Source organism: Somniosus microcephalus, unplaced genomic scaffold, assembly GCF_052327205.1.
Source record: "Somniosus microcephalus isolate GS21.2 unplaced genomic scaffold, FLI_Smic_1.0 unresolved_chr1, whole genome shotgun sequence".
In the NCBI taxonomy this organism is placed as follows: Eukaryota; Metazoa; Chordata; class Chondrichthyes; order Squaliformes; family Somniosidae; genus Somniosus; species Somniosus microcephalus.
This window is the reverse complement of record NW_028225179.1, coordinates 44,001,742-44,021,690: the sequence shown is the minus strand read 5'-3', so window position 1 is coordinate 44,021,690 and position 19,949 is coordinate 44,001,742. Positions and strand designations below refer to the sequence as shown.

At 61.9% G+C, this 19,949-nt stretch overlaps 1 protein-coding gene across 5 annotated transcripts in view; it reads left to right on the top strand.

The window, feature by feature from the left end:
* LOC147094876 (F-box/LRR-repeat protein 19-like) overlaps positions 1-19,949 on the top strand; it is a 319,790-nt gene that overhangs the window by 247,689 nt on the left and 52,152 nt on the right. For 3 of the 5 annotated variants that reach the window (XM_085974491.1, XM_085974492.1, XM_085974493.1), the window contains exons 2-3: positions 9,231-9,449; positions 10,388-10,531. In XM_085974491.1, coding sequence (XP_085830617.1) covers positions 9,261-9,449; positions 10,388-10,531 — 333 coding nt within the window. In that variant the 5' untranslated portion in view covers positions 9,231-9,260. Of the gene's footprint in view, positions 1-6,107; positions 7,227-9,230; positions 9,450-10,387; positions 10,532-19,949 lie in introns of those variants that run through there. The other 2 variants (XM_085974494.1, XM_085974495.1) reach the window with 2 other exon arrangements.

Sequence of the window (19,949 nt, the reverse complement as noted above, 5' to 3'; positions counted from 1 at the left end):
CAGCAAAGATCCAGACATCAGGGACCCAAAATAAATTTCACAATAGGAACAACCAAAATTGAACAAACCACTAACTACACATACTTGGGCTTAAAAATCAGTTCTACGGGAAACTTCAAACTGGCTGTGAATGAACTGAAAGAGAAAGCAAGAAGGGCTTTCTATGCCATTAAAAAATCAATCCAAATAGAAATCCCAATTAGCATTTGGCTCAAAATTTTCAAATCAGTAATTGAACCAATTGCACTCTATGGCAGTGAGGTGTGGGGACCGCTAACACAACAAGAATTTGCAAAATGGGACAAACACCCAATTGAGATCCTACATGCAGAATTCTGTAAAAGTATCCTCCGGACTCAAAGGAAAACCGTAAACAATGCATGCAGGGCAGAACTAGGCCAATATCCATTAATAATCACTATCCAAAAAAGAGCCACCAAATTTTGGAAACACCTAGAAATGAGCAACGCCCAATGCTATCACTACGACGCCCTGAAATGCCAAGAGATGACCATAAAGAAGAATACCCTCAGTCAACTAGTCCTGGGACTCAGTGAAGTAACTACTAACACTACGAACAATAACCAGCCCCAGGACAGTGACAGCGTAACACAAAGAATTCGACCCAACACAATCGTCGCTAAGCAAAAGGAAAAATATCTGACATATTGGGCAGAAACAACCAAAACCCAAAGCAAACTCAATTGCTACTTGGCCCTAAACAGACAATACAACATAGCTGATTACCTGACCATGGTAAAGGATAGCAAACTGAGAAAAATCTTGACAATGTACAGACTTAGTGAACATAGCCTGGCGATCGAAAAAGGTAGACACAGACAGACCCGGCTACCAAGAGAGGACAGGATATGCTCTCACTGCAGTCAGGGAATGGTGGAGACAGAGATGCACTTCCTCACAGCTTGTAGAAAATATCAGGGCATAAGGGAGAATTTCTACCCAAAATTCACAAAAATATGCCCGGAATTCAGAAAATTGAATGACGACCAAAAACTCCCATACCTACTAGGGGAAGAGAGAAGTTGCATAACACTAGCGGCACACTATGTTACAGCTTGCCATAAACAGAGGGACAACCACTAAAGATAAGATAAGAGTATATACAAATTATATGAATGTATATTTATACACTCAGGGATATATCTGTTTATACACTGTATGGATAGATCTGTATTTTTGTGAACAAACATGAATGTTTTCCGATGCTTTGGCAACATAAGATGTAACTTGTCATGCCAATAAAGCGATTTGAATTGAATTGAATTGAATTGGGTGATGTACTGTACTGGGAGACAGGGGGTGTGAGAGAGAGACTGTGGGTGATGTACTGTACTGGGAGACAGGGTGTGTGAGAGAGAGACTGTGGGTGATGTACTGTACTGGGAGACGGGGGGTGTGAGAGAGACTGTGGGTGATGTACTGTACTGGGAGACAGGGTGTGAGAGAGAGACTGGGTGATGTACTGTACTGGGAGACAGGGTGTGAGAGAGAGACTGTGGGTGATGTACTGTACTGGGAGACAGGGGGTGTGAGAGAGAGACTGGGTGATGTACTGTACTGGGAGACAGGGTGTGTGAGAGAGACTGTGGGTGATGTACTGTACTGGGAGACAGGGTGTGAGAGAGAGACTGTGGGTGATGCACTGTACTGGGAGACAGGGTGTGTGAGAGAGAGACAGTGGGTGATGTACTGTACTGGGAGACAGGGTGTGAGAGAGAGACTGTGGGTGATGTACTGTACTGGGAGACAGGGTATCAGAGAGAGACTGTAGGTGATGTACTGTACTGGGAGACGGTGTGTGAGAGAGAGACTGTGGGTGATGTACTGTACTGGGAGGCAGGGGGTGTGAGAGAGAGACTGTGGGTGATGTACTGTACTGGGAGACAGGGTGTGTGAGAGAGAGACTGTGGGTGATGTACTGTACTGGGAGACAGGAGGTGTGAGAGAGAGACTGTGGGTGATGTACTGTACTGGGAGACAGGGTGTGTGAGAGAGAGACTGTGGGTGATGTACTGTACTGGGAGACGGGAGGTGTGAGAGAGACTGTGGGTGATGTACTGTACTGGGAGACAGGGTGTGAGAGAGAGAGACTGGGTGATGCACTGTACTGGGAGACAGGGTGTGAGAGAGAGACTGTGGGTGATGCACTGTACTGGGAGACAGGGTGTGTGAGAGAGAGACAGTGGGTGATGTACTGTACTGGGAGACAGGGTGTGAGAGAGAGACTGTGGGTGATGTACTGTACTGGGAGACAGGGTGTGTGAGAGAGAGACTGTGGGTGATGTACTGTACTGGGAGACTGGGGGTGTGAGAGGGAGAATGTGGGTGATGTACTGTACTGGGAGACAGGGTATCTGAGAGAGAGACTGTAGGTGATGTACTGTACTGGGAGACGGTGTGTGAGAGAGACACTGTGGGTGATGTACTGTACTGGGAGGCAGGGGGTGTGAGAGAGAGACTGTGGGTGATGTACTGTACTGGGAGACAGGGTGTGTGAGAGAGAGACTGTGGGTGATGTACTGTACTGGGAGACAGGAGGTGTGAGAGAGAGACTGTGGGTGATGTACTGTACTGGGAGACAGGGTGTGTGAGAGAGAGACTGTGGGTGATGTACTGTACTGGGAGACGGGGGGTGTGAGAGAGACTGTGGGTGATGCACTGTACTGGGAGACAGGGTGTGAGAGAGAGACTGGGTGATGTACTGTACTGGGAGACAGGGTGTGAGAGAGAGACTGTGGGTGATGCACTGTACTGGGAGACAGGGTGTGTGAGAGAGAGACTGGGTGATGTACTGTACTGGGAGACAGGGTGTGAGAGAGAGACTGTGGGTGATGTACTGTACTGGGAGACAGGGTATCAGAGAGAGACTGTAGGTGATGTACTGTACTGGGAGACGGTGTGTGAGAGAGAGACTGTGGGTGATGTACTGTACTGGGAGGCAGGGGGTGTGAGAGAGAGACTGTGGGTGATGTACTGTACTGGGAGACAGGGTGTGTGAGAGAGAGACTGTGGGTGATGTAATGTACTGGGAGACAGGAGGTGTGAGAGAGAGACTGTGGGTGATGTACTGTACTGGGAGACGGGGTGTGAGAGAGAGACTGTGGGTGATGTACTGTACTGGGAGAGAGGGTGTGTGAGAGAGAAACTGGGTGATGTACTGTACTGGGAGACAGGGTGTGTGAGAGAGAGACTGTGGGTGATGTACTGTACTGGAAGACAGGGTGTGTGAGAGAGAGACTGTGGGTGGTGTACTGTACTGGGAGACAGGGTGTGAGAGAGAGACTGTGGGTGATGTACTGTACTGGGAGACAGGGTGTGAGAGAGAGACTGTGGGTGATGTACTGTACTGGGAGACAGGGTGTGTGAGAGAGACTGTGGGTGATGTACTGTACTGGGAGACAGGGTGTGAGAGAGAGACTGTGGGTGATGCACTGTACTGGGAGACAGGGTGTGTGAGAGAGAGACAGTGGGTGATGTACTGTACTGGGAGACAGGGTGTGAGAGAGAGACTGTGGGTGATGTACTGTACTGGGAGACAGGGTATCTGAGAGAGAGACTGTAGGTGATGTACTGTACTGGGAGATGGTGTGCGAGAGAGAGACTGTGGGTGATGTACTGTACTGGGAGGCAGGGGGTGTGAGAGAGAGACTGTGGGTGATGTACTGTACTGGGAGACAGGGTGTGTGAGGGAGAGACTGTGGGTGATGTACTGTACTGGGAGACAGGAGGTGTGAGAGAGAGACTGTGGGTGATGTACTGTACTGGGAGACAGGGTGTGTGAGAGAGAGACTGTGGGTGATGTACTGTACTGGGAGACGGGGTGTGAGAGAGAGACTGTGGGTGATGTACTGTACTGGGAGACAGGGTGTGTGAGAGAGTGACCGTGGGTGATGTACTGTACTGGGAGACAGGGGGTGTGAGAGAGAGACTGTGGGTGATGTACTGGACTGGGAGACAGGGGGTGTGAGAGAGAGACTGTGGGTGATGTACTGTACCCGAATTGGGGGACAGGGTGTGTGAGAGAGAGAATGTGGGTGATGTACTGTACTGGGAGACCGGGGGTGTGAGAGAGAGACTGTGGGTGATGTACTGTACTGGGAGACAGGGGGTGTGAGAGAGAGACTGTGGGTGATGTACTGTACCCGAATTGGGGGACAGGGTGTGTGAGAGAGAGAATGTGGGTGATGTACTGTACTGGGAGACCGGGGGTGTGAGAGAGAGACTGTGGGTGATGTACTGTACTGGGAGACAGGGGGTGTGAGAGAGAGACTGTGGGTGATGTACTGTACCCGAATTGGGGGACAGGGTGTGTGAGAGAGAGAATGTGGGTGATGTACTGTACTGGGAGACCGGGGGTGTGAGAGAGAGACTGTGGGTGATGTACTGTACTGGGAGACAGGGGGTGTGAGAGAGAGACTGTGGGTGATGTACTGTACCCGAATTGGGGGACAGGGTGTGTGAGAGAGAGAATGTGGGTGATTTACTGTACTGGGAGACCGGGGGTGTGAGAGAGAGACTGTGGGTGATGTACTGTACTGGGAGACAGGGTGTGAGAGAGAGAGACTGTGGGTGATGTACTGTACTGGGAGACAGGGGGTGTGAGAGAGAGACTGTGGGTGATGTACTGTACTGGGAGACAGGGTGTGTGAGAGAGAGACTGTGGGTGATGTACTGTACTGGGAGACAGGGTGTGTGAGAGAGAGACTGTGGGTGATGTACTCTACTGGGAGACAGGGTGTGTGAGAGAGAGACTGTGGGTGATGTACTGTACTGGGAGACAGGGTGTGAGAGAGAGAGACTGGGTGATGTACTGTAGTGGGAGACAGGGTGTGAGAGAGAGAGACTGTGGGTGATGTACTGTACTGGGAGACGGGGTGTGAGAGAGAGACTGGGTGATGTACTGTACTGGGAGACAGGGTGTGTGAGAGAGACTGTGGGTGATGTACTGTACTGGGAGACAGGGTGTGAGAGAGAGACTGTGGGTGATGCACTGTACTGGGAGACAGGGTGTGTGAGAGAGAGACAGTGGGTGATGTACTGTACTGGGAGACAGGGTGTGAGAGAGAGACTGTGGGTGATGTACTGTACTGGGAGACAGGGTGTATGAGAGAGAGACTGTGGGTGATGTACTGTACTGGGAGACAGGGTGTGTGAGAGAGACACTGTGGGTGATGTACTGTACTGGGAGACGGGGTGTGAGAGAGAGACTGTGGGTGATGTACTGTACTGGGATACAGGGGGTGTGAGAGTGACTGTGGGTGATGTACTGTACTGGGAGACGGTGTGTGAGAGAGAGACTGTGGGTGATGTACTGTACTGGGAGACAGGGTGTGTGAGAGAGACTGTGGGTGATGTACTGTACTGGGAGACAGGGTGTGTGAGAGAGAGACTGTGGGTGATGTACTGTACTGGGAGACAGGGGGTGTGAGAGAGAGACTGTGGGTGATGTACTGTACTGGGAGACAGGGTGTGTGAGAGAGAGACTGTGGGTGATGTACTGTACTGGGAGACAGGGGGTGTGAGAGAGACTGTGGGTGATATACTGTACTGGGAGACAGGGTGTGTGTGAGAGAGACTGTGGGTGATGTACTGTACTGGGAGACAGGGTGTGAGAGAGAGGCTGTGGGTGATATACTGTACTGGGAGACAGGGTGTGTGTGAGAGAGACTGTGGGTGATGTACTGTACTGGGAGACAGGGTGTGTGAGAGAGAGACTGGGTGATGTACTGTACTGGGAGACAGGGTGTGTGTGAGAGAGACTGTGGGTGATGTACTGTACTGGGAGACAGGGTGTGAGAGAGAGGCTGTGGGTGATATACTGTACTGGGAGACAGGGTGTGTGTGAGAGAGACTGTGGGTGATGTACTGTACTGGGAGACAGGGGGTGTGAGAGAGACTGTGGGTGATGTACTGTACTGGGAGACAGGGTGTGTGAGAGAGAGAATGTGGGTGATATACTGTACTGGGAGACAGGGTGTGTGTGAGAGAGACTGTGGGTGATGTACTGTACTGGGAGACAGGGGGTGTGAGAGAGACTGTGGGTGATGTACTGTACCCGAATTGGGGGACAGGGTGTGCGAGGGAGGGAGTCACCCTGGGTTAAGGAAAAAGAAAGGAAGACTTGCATTTATATCGCGCCTTTCCTGACTATTTGGCCTCTCAAAGCGCTTTGCAGCCATTGAAGTACTTTCTGAAGTTGTCACGTAGGAAACACAACAGCCAATTTGCGCACAGCAAGCTCCCACAAACTGAAGTGTGATAATGACCAGATAATCTGCTTTTGTGACGTTGGTTGAGTGATAAATATTGGCCCTGGGACACTGTAGTGCTGGAAAATGTGATAAGAATAGTTAAGGGTTGATGGCCGGCGCGGACACGATGGGCCGAAGGGCCTCTTTCTGTGCTGTATAACTCTGTGACTCTATAACCTCCCCTGCTCTTCTTCGAAATAGTGCCGTGGGATCTTTTACGTCCACCTGAGAGATTAGACGGGACCTCGGTTTAATGCCTCATCCGACAGTGTGGCGCTCCCTCGGTACCGCACTGGAGTGTCAGCTGAGATTTTTGTGCACAATTCTCTGGAGCGGGACTCGACCCCATGACCTCTGACTCCGAGACGAGAGTCTGAGCCACGGCTGACCCTTAGTCTCTCACTTGTTCGCTGTGCTCCGCAGAGACTCGAGGGGACACAAGCTCCGTCCCCGGCCTGTGCTGCCTTAGCTGGTGGAATGCAGAATCATCCGCTTTTTCTCCTTTAGTGCAGATAACTTCACAGTTGCCCTAGGGGAGAACTTGGTTGGCACGACACACAACATACAGCACAGAAACAGGCCATTCGGCCCGCCTGCTCCATGCCAGTGTTCATGCTCCACACGAGCCTCCTCTCACCCTTCCGCATCTCCCCCTCCTGTTTGATTTGCTGCTTCCCTACTCAACGCCTCCCCCCCCCCCCGCCCCAACCCCTCGTCATTTCCTGCTGACTCTTTCAAGGTGAAACGCTGAATTTATCCGATTAGCACCACTTCCCAGTGCAGTTGGCTAGGTCCCAGAATACTTCGTTTCTGGAGCCTGCCTGCCTGTGCGACATTCTACTTGTTCAGGTTTTGAATTTTTTGCCTCGAGTTTGTTTTTATAATGCCCGCACTTGTCCGCCACCCCTCGCACTTCCCGGAACGTAGCCTGGTCCTCGTGCGTCAGCCCGAGGGGTGAGTGAGGGCGGTTGTTCGACGGGGGGGCGGGGGGGCGCTCCGCGGCGCAAGTGGCCCCTGGTCAGACGCAGGTGTACTCGCCAGCGACCAGGGCTAGGGTCGCTCGCTCTGCCGTGACTGCCTGCAGGGGCATCTCACCATTGAAAGAAAGGACTTGCATTTAAGCAGCGCCATTCACGACCTCAGGACGCCCCCAGCGCGCTTCACAGCCAATGAAGCACCTTTTGAAGTGTGGTTACCGTTGTACTGTAGGAAACGCGGCAGCCAATTTGCGCACAGCAAGCTCCCACAAACAGCAATGAGGTCATGACCAGATAATCTGTTTTCTAGTGATGTTGGTTGAGGGATGAATATTGGCCCTGGGACAGTGGGGGAGAACTACCCTGCTCTTCTTCCAATTGTGTGCGTGAGTTCTTTTACGTCTCCCTCAGTACTGCCACTCCGACTGTGCGGTGCTCCCTCAGTACTGCCCCTCCGACAGTGCGGTGCTCCCTCAGTGCTGCCCCTCTGACAATGCAGCGCTCCCTCAGTACTGCCCCTCCGACAGTGCAGCACTCCCTCAGTACTGCTCCTATTTCAGTGCGGCGTTCCCTCAGTACTGCCCCTCCGATAGTGCGGCGCTCCCTCAGCACTGCCCCTCCCGACAGTGCAGCGCCCCCTCAGTACTGCCCTTCCGACTGTGCGGTGCTCCCTCAGTATTGCCCCTCTGACAGTGCAGCGCACCCTCAGTACCGCCACTCCGACTGTGCAGCGCTCCCGAAGTACTTCCCCTCCAACAGTGCAGCGCTCCCTCAGTACTGCCCCTCCGACTGTGCAGCGCTCCCTCAGTACTGCCCCTCCGATAGTGCGGTGCTCCCTCAGTTCTGCCCCTCCGACAGTGCGGCGCTCCCTCAGTACTGCCCCTCCGACTGTGCGGCGCTCCCTCAGTATCGCCCCTCCGACAGTGCGGCGCTCCCTCAGTACTGCCACTCCGACAGTGCTGCGCTCCCTCCGTACTGCCCCTCCGACTGTGCAGCGCTCCCTCAGTACTGCCCCTCCGACAGTACGGCGCTCCCTCAGTACTGACCCTTCGACAGTGCAGTGCTCCCTCGGTGCTAACCCTCTGACAGTGCTGCACTCGCTCAGTACTGGCGCTCCGACAATACAGCGCTCCCTCAGTACTGCTCCTCCGACATTGCAGTGCTCCCTTATTACTGCTCCTTCGACATTGCAGCGCTCCCTCATTACTGCCCCTCCGACAGTGCAGCGCTCCCTAACTACTGCCACTCCGACTGTGCAGTGCTCCCTCAGTACTGCCCCTCCGACCGTGCGGTGCTCCCTCAGTACTGCCCCTCTGACAGTGCAGCACTCCCTCAGCACTGCCCCTCCGACAGTGCAGCGCTCCCTCAGTACTGCCCCTCCGACAGTGCAGCGCTCCCTCAGTACTGACCCTCCAACAGTGCAGCACTCCCTCAGCACTGCCCCTCCGACAGTGCAGCGCTCCCTCAGTACTGACCCTCCGACAGTGCTACATTTCCTCAGTTCTGACCCTCCGACAGTGCAACGCTCCCTCAGTACTGCCCCTCCGACAGTGCTGCGCTCCCTCAGTACTGCCCCTCCGACAGTGCTGCGCTCCCTCAGTACTGCCCCTCCGACAGTGCAGCGCTCCCTCAGTACTGACCCTCGGACAGTGCAGCGCTCCCTCAGTACTGACCCTCCGACAGTGCAGCGCTCCCTCAGTACTGACCCTCCGACAGTGCAACACTCCCTCAGTACTGACTCTCTGACAGTGCAACACTCCCTAAGTACTGACTCTCCGACAGTGCAACACTCCCTAAGTACTGACTCTCCGACAGTGCGGCGCTCCCTCAGTACCGACAACCGGGGAGTGTCAGCCTGAATTATGTGGGGCTCAGTCCCACACCGGGTTTGATCAGCTCACTCAGCACTGGGCCGGGGGTGGAACCAGTGTTTGTGTGGACTGTCCACGTCTCGCTGCTAATTCCTGTTTCCCATCCGCAGTCCAAGGCCAAGGTAAAGCCTAAAGCACCAATGTCCTCGGGACCAAAGGTTTCCTCCAGCAAGGCAGCGAGCGGGGCGCGGCGACGCAGGACGCGCTGCCGCAAGTGCGATGCCTGCCAGAAGACTGAGTGCGGCGAGTGCCACTTCTGCAAGGACATGAAGAAGTTCGGAGGCCCCGGGCGCATGAAGCAGTCCTGCCTCCTCCGGCAGTGTACGGCGGTGAGTGACGCCCGTTCCACACAGTCCCCATCAAACACTCCCAGGGCAGGTACAGCATCAAACACTCCCAGGGCAGGTACAGCACGGGTTAGATACAGAGTAAAGCTCCCTCTACACTGTCCCATCAAACACTCCCAGGGCAGGTACAGCACGGGATAGATACAGAGTAAAGATCCCTCTACACTGCCCCATTAAACACTCCCAGGACAGGTCCAGCACGGGGTTAGATACAGAGTAAAGCTCCCTCTACACTGTCCCATCAAACACTCCCAGGGCAGGTACAGCACGGGTTAGATACAGAGTAAAGCTCCCTCTACACTGTCCCATCAAACACTCCCAGGACAGGTACAGCACGGGTTAGATACAGAGTAAAGCTCGCTCTACACTGTCCCATCAAACACTCCCAGGGCAGGTACAGCACGGGTTAGATACAGAGTAAAGCTCCCTCTACACTGTCCCATTAAACACTCCCAGGGCAGGTACAGCACGGGGTTAGATACAGAGTAAAGCTCCCTCTACACTGTCCCATCAAACACTCCCAGGGCAGGTACAGCACGGGTTAGCTACAGAGTAAAGCTCGCTCTACACTGTCCCATCAAACACTTCCAGGGCGGGTACAGCACAGGTTAGATACAGAGTAAAGCTCCCTCGACACTGTCCCATCAAACACTCCCAGGGCAGGTACAGCACCGGGTAGATACAGAGTAAAGCGCCCTCTATACTGTCCCATCAAACACTCCCAGGGCAGGTACTGCACGTTTTAGATACAGAGTAAAGCTCCAGTCACATGTCCCTTGCTTTACGCCATTTCAGGAGCCGCCCCCTCGCCGTGAAGCCGCGCATTTCCGTTACCGCCATGAGTGTTCGCACTGGAGAACCGCTGGTGCCCGGTGCCCGCCCTGTTGACTCACTTGTGGCTCTCTCTCTGACCGTTCCAGCCCGTGTTACCTCATACCGCGGTCTGCCTGATGTGTGGGGAAGCGGGCAAGGAGGAGTCGGTGGAAGGGGAGGCGGAGAAGTTCAACTTATCCCTGATGGAGTGCACCATATGCAACGAGATAGTCCACCCAGCCTGCCTGAAGGTGAGCGCTCCGCCGTGGGAAGGCACCCGCGCAGGACGGGGCGGTGTTGGGAATTGGCCTGTCGCAGCTGTCTAGGGTGCAAAGCTCCGTCGCTTGCTCCGCTCGGGGCTTCCCCGTTAATATCGGGGAAGGGGCATCCCATCATGGGAGTGGGCGGGACAGCCCATCGGGGGAGATGAAGGGCCACCCATCACGGGAGTGGGAGAGGCAGCCCATCGGGGGAGGGGGCGGGACAGCCCATCGGGGGAGGGGGCGGGCCACCCATCGGAGGAGGGGGAGGGGCTGCCCATCAGGAGAGGAGGAGGGGCTGCCCATCAGGGGAGGGGGGGGGGGAGTGGAGGCCCATGGGGGAGGGGAGGGGTGGTCCATCGAGGGAGGGGGATGTAAGCCCCGCTCACTCCTCCTCGTGCCAGGACCGCCTTTCCCCGCTCACCCCTCCTCGTGCCAGGACCACCTTTCCCCGCTCACCCCTCCTCGTGCCGGGACCCGCCTTCCCCGCTCACCACTCCTCATGCCGTGACCCGCCTTTCCCCGCTCACTCCTCCTCGTGCCGTGACCGCCTTTCCCCGCTCACTCCTCCTCGTGCCGGGACCGCCTTTCCCCGCTCACCCCTCCTCGAGCCGGGACCCGCCTTTCCCCGCTCACCGCTCCTCATGCCGGGACCGCCTTTCCCCGCTCACTCCTCCTCGTGCCGGGACCGCCTTTCCCCGCTCACTCCTCCTCGTGCCGGGACCGCCTTTCCCCGCTCACTCCTCCTCGTGCCTGGACCACCTTTCCCCGCTCACTCCTCCTCGTGCCGGGACCGCCTTTCCCCGCTCACCCCTCCTCGTGCAGGGACCGCCTTTCCGCGCTCACCTCTCCTCGTGTCGGGACCACCTTTCACCGCTCACCTCTCCTCGTGCCGGGACCCGCCTTTCACCGCTCGCCTCTCCTCGTGCCGGGACCGCCTTTCCCTGCTCACCCCTCCTCGTGCCGGGACCCGCCTTTCCCCGCTCACCCCTCCTCGTGTCGGGACCCGCCTTTCCCCGCTCACCTCTCCTCGTGCCGGGACCACCTTTCCCCGCTCACCTCTCCTTGTGCCGGGACCGCCTTTCCCCGCTCACTCCTTCTCGTGCCGGGACCCGCCTTTCCCGCTCACCTCTCCTCGTGCCGGGACCGCCTTTCCCCGCTCACCTCTCCTCGTGCGGGACCGCCTTTCCCCGCTCACCCCTCCTCGTGCCGGGACCGTCTTTCCCCGCTCACCCCTCCTCGTGCCGGGACCGTCTTTCCCCGCTCACCTCTCCTTGTGCCGGGACCGCCTTTACCCGCTCACTCCTCCTCGTGCCGGGACCCGCCTTTCCCCGTTCACTCCTCCTCGTGCCGGGACCGCCTTTCCCCGCTCACGCCTCCTCGTGCTGGGACCGCCTTTCCCCGCACGCTCCTCCTCGTGCCGGGACTGCATTTCCGCGCTCACTCCTCCTCGTGCCGGGACCGCCTTTCCCCGCTCACTCCTCCTCGTGCCGGGACCCGCCTTTCCCCGCTCACTCCTCCTCGTGCCGGGACCGCCTTTCCCCGCTCACCCCTCCTCGTGCCGGGACCGCCTTTCTGCGATCACTCCTCCTCGTGCTGGGACCGCCTTTCCGCGATCACTCCTCCTCGTGCCGGGACCGCCTTTCCCCGCTCACCCCTCCTCGTGCCGGGACCGCCTTTCCCCGCTCACTCCTCCTCGTGCTGGGACTGCCGTTCCCCGCTCACTCCTCCTCGTGCCGGGACCGCCTTTCCCCGCTCACTCCTCCTCGTGCGGGACCGCCTTTCCCCGCTCACCCCTCCTCGTGCCGGGACCGCCTTTCCCCGCTCACTCCTCCTCGTGCGGGACCGCCTTTCCCCGCTCACCCCTCCTCGTGCCGGGATTGCCTTTCCCCGCTCACTGCTCCTCGTGCCGGGACCGCCTCCCCCCACTCGCTCCTCCTCGTGCCGGGACCGCCTCTCCCCGCTCGCTCCTGCTCGTGCCGGGACCGCCTCTCCCCGCTCACTCCTCCTCGTGCCGGGACCGCCTCTCCCCGCTCACTCCTCCTCGTGCCGGACCGCCTTTCCCCGCTCACTCCTCCTCGTGCCGGGACCGCCTTTCCCCGCTCACTCCTCCTCGCGCCGGGACGGCCTTTCCCCGCTCGCCCCTCCTCGTGCCGGGACCGCCTTTCCCCGCTCACGCCTCCTCGTGCCGGGACCGCCTTTCCCCGCACGCTCCTCCTCGTGCCGGGACTGCATTTCCGCGCTCACTCCTCCTCGTGCCGGGACCGCCTTTCCCCGCTCACTCCTCTTCGTGCTGGGACTGCCGTTCCCCGCTCACTCCTCCTCGTGCCGGGACCGCCTCTGCCCGCTCACTCCTCCTCGTGCCGGGACCGCCTTTCCCCGCTCACTCCTCCTCGTGCCGGGACCGCCTTTCCCCGCTCACTCCTCCTCGTGCCGGGACCGCCTTTCCCCGCTCACTCCTCCTCGTGCCGGGACCGCCTTTCCCCGCTCACTCCTCCTCGTGCCGGGACCGCCTTTCCCCGCTCACTCCTCCTCGTGCCGGGACCGCCTCTGCCCGCTCACTCCTCCTCGTGCCGGGACCCGCCTTTCCCCGCTCACTCCTCCTCGTGCCAGGACCGCCTTTCCCCGCTCGCCCCTCCTCGTGCCGGGACCACCTTTTCCCGCTCACCGCTGCTAGTGCCGGGACTGCCTTTCCCCACTCACTCCTCCTCGAGCCGGGACAGCCTTTCCCGCTCCTCGTGCCGAGACCTCCTTTCCCCGCTCCTCGTGCCGGGACCGCCTTTCCCCGCTCACCCCTCCTCGTGCCGGGACTGCCTTTCCCCGCTCACTCCTCCTCGTGCCGGGACCCGCCTTTCCCCGCTCACCCCTCCTCGTGCCGGGACTGCCTTTCCCCGCTCACCCCTCCTCGTGCCGGGACAGCCTTTCCCCGCTCACCCCTCCTCGTGCTGGGACAGCCTTTCCCCGCTCACTCCTCCTCGTGCCGGGACCGCCTTTACCCGCTCACTCCTCCTCGTGCCGGGACCATCTTTACCCGCTCACCCCTCCTCGTGCCGGGACAGCCTCTCCCGGCTCACCCCTCCTCGTGCCGGGACAGCCTTTCCCCGCTCGCTCCTCCTCGTGCCGGGACCCGCCTTTCCCCGCTCACTCCTCCTCGTGCCGGGACCGCCTTTCTCCGCTCACCCCTCCTCGTGCCGGGACCGCCTTTCCCCGCTCACCCCTCCTCGTGCCGGGACAGCCTTTCCCCGCTCACTCCTCCTCGTGCTGGGACCGACTTTCCCCGCTCACCCCTCCTCGTGCCGGGACCGCCTTGCCCCGCTCACTCCTCCTCGTGCCGGGACCGCCTTTCCCCGCTCACTCCTCCTCGTGCCGGGACCCGCCTTTCCATGCTCACTCCTCCTCGTGCCGGGACCACCTTTTCCTGCTCACCGCTGCTAGTGCCGGGACCGACTTTCCCCACTCACTCCTCCTCGTGCCGGGACCGCCTTTCCCCGCTCACCCCTCCTCGTGCCGGGACCCGCCTTTCCCCGCTCACCTCTCCTCGTGTCGGGACCGCCTTTCACCGCTCACCTCTCCTCGTGCCGGGACTGCCTTTCCCCGCTCACCCCTCCTCGTGCCGGGACAGCCTTTCCCCGCTCACTCCTCCTCGTGCTGGGACAGCCTCTCCCCGCTCGCTCCTCCTCGTGCCGGGACCGCCTTTCCCCGCTCACCGCTGCTCGTGCCGGGACCCGCCTTTCCCCGCTCACTCCTCCTCGTGCCAGGACAGCCTTTCCCCGCTCACCCCTCCTCGTGCCGGGACCGCCTTTTCCAGCTCACTCCTCCTCGTGCCAGGACAGCCTTTCCCCGCTCACCCCTCCTCGTGCCGGGACCGCCCTTCCCCGCTCACTCCTCCTCGTGCCGGGACCGCCTCTCCCCGCTCACCCCTCCTCGTGCCGGGATCGCCTTTCCCCGCTCACCCCTCGTCGTGCCGGGACCGCCTCTGCCCGCTCACTCCTCCTCGTGCCGGGGCCGCCTTTCCCCGCTCACTCCTCCTCGTGCCGGGATCGCATTTCCCCGCTCACCCCTCGTCGTGCCGGGACCCGCCTTTCCCAGCTCACCCCTCCTCGTGCCGGGACTGCCTTTCCCCGCTCACTTCTCCTCGTGCCGGGACTGCCTTTCCCCGCTCACTCCTCCTCTTGCCGGGACCGCCTTTCCCCACTCACCCCTCCTCGTGCCGGGACCGCCTTTCCCCGCTCACTCCTCCTCGTGCCGGGACCACCTTTCCCCGCTCACTCCTCTTCGTGCTGGGACTGCCGTTCCCCGCTCACTCCTCCTCGTGCCGGGACCGCCTCTGCCCGCTCACTCCTCCTCGTGCCGGGACCGCCTTTCCCCGCTCACTCCTCCTCGTGCCGGGACCGCCTTTCCCCGCTCACTCCTCCTCGTGCCGGGACCGCCTTTCCCCGCTCACTCCTCCTCGTGCCGGGACCGCCTCTGCCCGCTCACTCCTCCTCGTGCCGGGACCCGCCTTTCCCCGCTCACTCCTCCTCGTGCCAGGACCGCCTTTCCCCGCTCGCCCCTCCTCGTGCCGGGACCACCTTTTCCCGCTCACCGCTGCTAGTGCCGGGACTGCCTTTCCCCACTCACTCCTCCTCGAGCCGGGACAGCCTTTCCCCGCTCCTCGTGCCGGGACCTCCTTTCCCCGCTCCTCGTGCCGGGACCCGCCTTTCCCCGCTCACCCCTCCTCGTGCCGGGACTGCCTTTCCCCGCTCACTCCTCCTCGTGCCGGGACCGCCTTTACCCGCTCACCCCTCCTCGTGCCGGGACTGCCTTTCCCCGCTCACCCCTCCTCGTGCCGGGACAGCCTTTCCCCGCTCACCCCTCCTCGTGCTGGGACAGCCTTTCCCCGCTCACTCCTCCTCGTGCCGGGACCCGCCTTTCCCCGCTCACTCCTCCTCGTGCCGGGACCATCTTTACCCGCTCACCCCTCCTCGTGCCGGGACAGCCTCTCCCGGCTCACCCCTCCTCGTGCCGGGACAGCCTTTCCCCGCTCGCTCCTCCTCGTGCCGGGACCCGCCTTTCCCCGCTCACTCCTCCTCGTGCCGGGACCGCCTTTCTCCGCTCACCCCTCCTCGTGCCGGGACCCGCCTTTCCCCGCTCACCCCTCCTCGTGCCGGGACAGCCTTTCCCCGCTCACTCCTCCTCGTGCCGGGACCGACTTTCCCCGCTCACCCCTCCTCGTGCCGGGACCGCCTTGCCCCGCTCACTCCTCCTCGTGCCGGGACCGCCTTTCCCCGCTCACTCCTCCTCGTGCCGGGACCACCTTTTCCTGCTCACCGCTGCTAGTGCCGGGACCGACTTTCCCCACTCACTCCTCCTCGTGCCGGGACCCGCCTTTCCCCGCTCACCCCTCCTCGTGCCGGGACCGCCTTTCCCCGCTCACCTCTCCTCGTGTCGGGACCGCCTTTCACCGCTCACCTCTCCTCGTGCCGGGACTGCCTTTCCCCGCTCACCCCTCCTCGTGCCGGGACAGCCTTTCCCCGCTCACTCCTCCTCGTGCCGGGACAGCCTCTCCCCGCTCGCTCCTCCTCGTGCCGGGACCGCCTTTCCCCGCTCCTCGTGCCGGGACCGCCTTTCCCCGCTCACCTCTCCTCGTGTCGGGACCGCCTTTCACCGCTCACCTCTCCTCGTGCCGGGACTGCCTTTCCCCGCTCACCCCTCCTCGTGCCGGGACAGCCTTTCCCCGCTCACTCCTCCTCGTGCCGGGACAGCCTCTCCCCGCTCGCTCCTCCTCGTGCCGGGACCGCCTTTCCCCGCTCCTCGTGCCGGGACCGCCTTTCCCCGCTCACCCCTCCTCGTGTCGGGGCCGCCTTTCCCCGCTCACTCCTCCTCGTGCCGGGACCACCTTTACCCGCTCACCCCTCCTCGTGCCGGGACAGCCTCTCCCCGCTCACCCCTCCTCGTGCCAGGACAGCCTTTCCCCGCTCGCTCCTCCTCGTGCCGGGACCGCCTTTCCCCGCCCGCTCCTCCTCGTGCCGGGACCGCCTTTCCCCGCTCACCGCTCCTCGTGCCGGGACCCGCCTTTCCCTGCTCACTCCTCCTCGTGCCGGGACCGCCTTTCCCCGCTCACTCCTCCTCGTGCCGGGAATGCCTTTCCCCGCTCACTCCTCCTCGTGCCGGGACCGCCTTTCCCCACTTGCTCCTCTTCGAGCCGGGACCGCCTTTCCCCACTCGCTCCTCTTCGTGCCGGGACCGCCTTTCCCCGCTGACTCCTCCTCGTGCCGGGACCTCCTTTCCCCGCTCACTCCTCCTCGTGCCGGGACCGACTCTCCCCGCTCCTCGTGCTGGGACCGCCTTTTCCCGCTCACTCCTCCTCGTGCCGGGACGGCCTTTCCCCGCTCGCCCCTCCTCGTGCCGGGACCGCCTTTCCCCGCTCCTCGTGCCGGGACCGCCTTTCCCCGCTCACCCCTCCTCGTGTCGGGGCCGCCTTTCCCCGCTCACTCCTCCTCGTGCCGGGACCACCTTTACCCGCTCACCCCTCCTCGTGCCGGGACAGCCTCTCCCCGCTCACCCCTCCTCGTGCCGGGACAGCCTTTCCCCGCTCGCTCCTCCTCGTGCCGGGACCGCCTTTCCCCGCCCGCTCCTCCTCGTGCCGGGACCGCCTTTCCCCGCTCACCGCTCCTCGTGCCGGGACCGCCTTTCCCTGCTCACTCCTCCTCGTGCCGGGACCGCCTTTCCCCGCTCACTCCTCCTCGTGCCGGGAATGCCTTTCCCCGCTCACTCCTCCTCGTGCCGGGACCGCCTTTCCCCACTTGCTCCTCTTCGAGCCGGGACCCGCCTTTCCCCACTCGCTCCTCTTCGTGCCGGGACCGCCTTTCCCCGCTGACTCCTCCTCGTGCCGGGACCTCCTTTCCCCGCTCACTCCTCCTCGTGCCGGGACCGACTCTCCCCGCTCCTCGTGCTGGGACCGCCTTTTCCCGCTCACTCCTCCTCGTGCCGGGACGGCCTTTCCCCGCTCGCCCCTCCTCGTGCCGGGACAGCCTCTCCCCGCTCACCCCTCCTCGTGCCGGGACAGCCTTTCCCCGCTCGCTCCTCCTCGTGCCGGGACCGCCTTTCCCCGCTCGCTCCTCCTCGTGCCGGGACCGCCTTTCCCCGCTCACCGCTCCTCGTGCCGGGACCGCCTTTTCCCGCTCACTCCTCCTCGTGCCGGGACAGCCTCTCCCCGCTCACTCCTCCTCGTGCCGGGACCGCCTTTCCCTGCTCACTCCTCCTCGTGCCGGGACCGCCTTTCCCCGCTCACTCCTCCTCGTGCGGGACCGCCTTTCCCCGCTCACCCCTCCTCGTGCCGGGAATGCCTTTCCCCGCTCACTCCTCCTCGTACCGGGACCGCCTTTCCCCACTCGCTCCTCTTCGAGCCGGGACTGCCTTTCCCCGCTCCTCGTGCCGGGACCGCCTTTCCCCGCTCACCCCTCCTCGTGCCGGGACTGCCTTTCCCCGCTCACCCCTCCTCGTGCCGGGACCGCCTTTCACCGCTCACTCCTCCTCGTGCCGGGACCGACTCTCCCCGCTCCTCGTGCCGGGACCGCCTTTTCCCGCTCACTCCTCCTCGTGCCGGGACGGCCTTTCCCCGCTCGCCCCTCCTCGTGCCGGGACCGCCTTTCCCCGCTCACTCCTCCTCGTGCCGGGACCACCTTTCCCCGCTCGCCCCTCCTCGTGCCGGGACCACCTTTCCCCGCTCGCCCCTCCTCGTGCCGGGACCGCCTTTCCCCGCTCACCCCTCCTCGTGCCGGGACCGCCTTTCCCCGCTCACTCCTCCTCGTGCCGGGACCACCTTTCCCCGCTCACTCCTCCTCGTGCGGGACCGCCTTTCCCAGCTCACCCCTCCTCGTACGGGGACCGCCTTTCCACGCTCACCGCTCCTCGTGCCGAGACCGCCTTTCCCCGCTCACTGCTCCTCGTGCCGGGACCGCCTCTCCCCGCTCGCTCCTCCTTGTGCCGGGACCGCCTTTCCCCGCTCACCCCTCCTCGTACAGGGACCGCCTTTCCCCGCTCACTCCTCCTTGTGCCGGGACCGCCTTTCCCCGCTCACTCCTCCTCGTGCCGGGACCCGCCTTTCCCCACTCACTCCTCCTCGTGCCGGGACCGCATTTCTCCGCTCACTCCTCCTCGTGCCGCGACCGCCTTTCCCCGCTCACCGCTGCTCGTGCCGGGACCGCCTTTCCCCGCTCACCCCTCCTCGTGCCGGGACAGCCTTTCCCCGCTCACTCCTCCTCGTGCCAGGACAGCCTTTCCCCGCTCACCCCTCCTCGTGCCGGGACCCGCCTTTCCCCGCTCACTCCTCCTCGTGCCAGGACAGCCTTTCCCCGCTCACCCCTCCTCGTGCCGGGACCGCCCTTCCCCGCTCACTCCTCCTCGTGCCGGGACCGCCTCTCCCCGCTCACCCCTCCTCGTGCCGGGATCGCCTTTCCCCGCTCACCCCTCGTCGTGCCGGGACCGCCTCTGCCCGCTCACTCCTCCTCGTGCCGGGGCCGCCTTTCCCCGCTCACTCCTCCTCGTGCCGGGATCGCATTTCCCCGCTCACCCCTCCTCGTGCCGGGACCGCCTTTCCCAGCTCACTCCTCCTCGTGCCGGGACCGCCTTTCCCCGCTCACCCCTCCTCGTGTCGGGACCGCCTTTCCCCGCTCACCTCTCCTCGTGCCGGGACCGCCTTTCCCCGCTCACCTCTCCTCGTGCCGGGACCGCCTTTCCCCGCTCACTCCTCCTCGTGCCGGGACCGCCTTTCCCCGCTCACTCCTCCTCGCGCCGGTACCGCCTTTCCCCGCTCACGCCTCCTCGTGCCGGGACCGCCTTTCCCCGCACGCTCCTCCTCGTGCCGGGACTGCATTTCCGCGCTCACTCCTCCTCGTGCCGGGACCGCCTTTCCCCGCTCACTCCTCCTCGTGCCGGGACCGCCTTTCCCCGCTCACTCCTCCTCGTGCTGGGACTGCCGTTCCCCGCTCACCTCTCCTCGTGCCGGGACCGCCTTTCCCCGCTCACTCCTCCTCGTGCCGGAACCGCCTTTTCCCGCTCACTCCTCCTCGTGCGGAACCGCCTTTCCCCGCTCACTCCTCCTCGTGCCGGGACCGCCTTTCCCTGCTCACTCCTCCTCGTGCCGGGACCGCCTTTCCCCGCTCACTCCTCCTCGTGCGGGACCGCCTTTCCCCGCTCACTCCTCCTCGTGCCGGGACCGCCTTTCCCCGCTCACTCCTCCTCGTGCCGGGACCCGCCTTTCCCTGCTCACTCCTCCTCGTGCCGGGACCGCGTTTCCCCGCTCACTCCTCCTCGTGCCGCGACCGCCTTTCCCCGCTCGTCCCTCCTCGTGCCGGGACCGCGTTTCCCCGCTCACCGCTCCTCGTGCCGGGACCGCCTTTCCCCGCTCACTCCTCCTCGTGCCGGG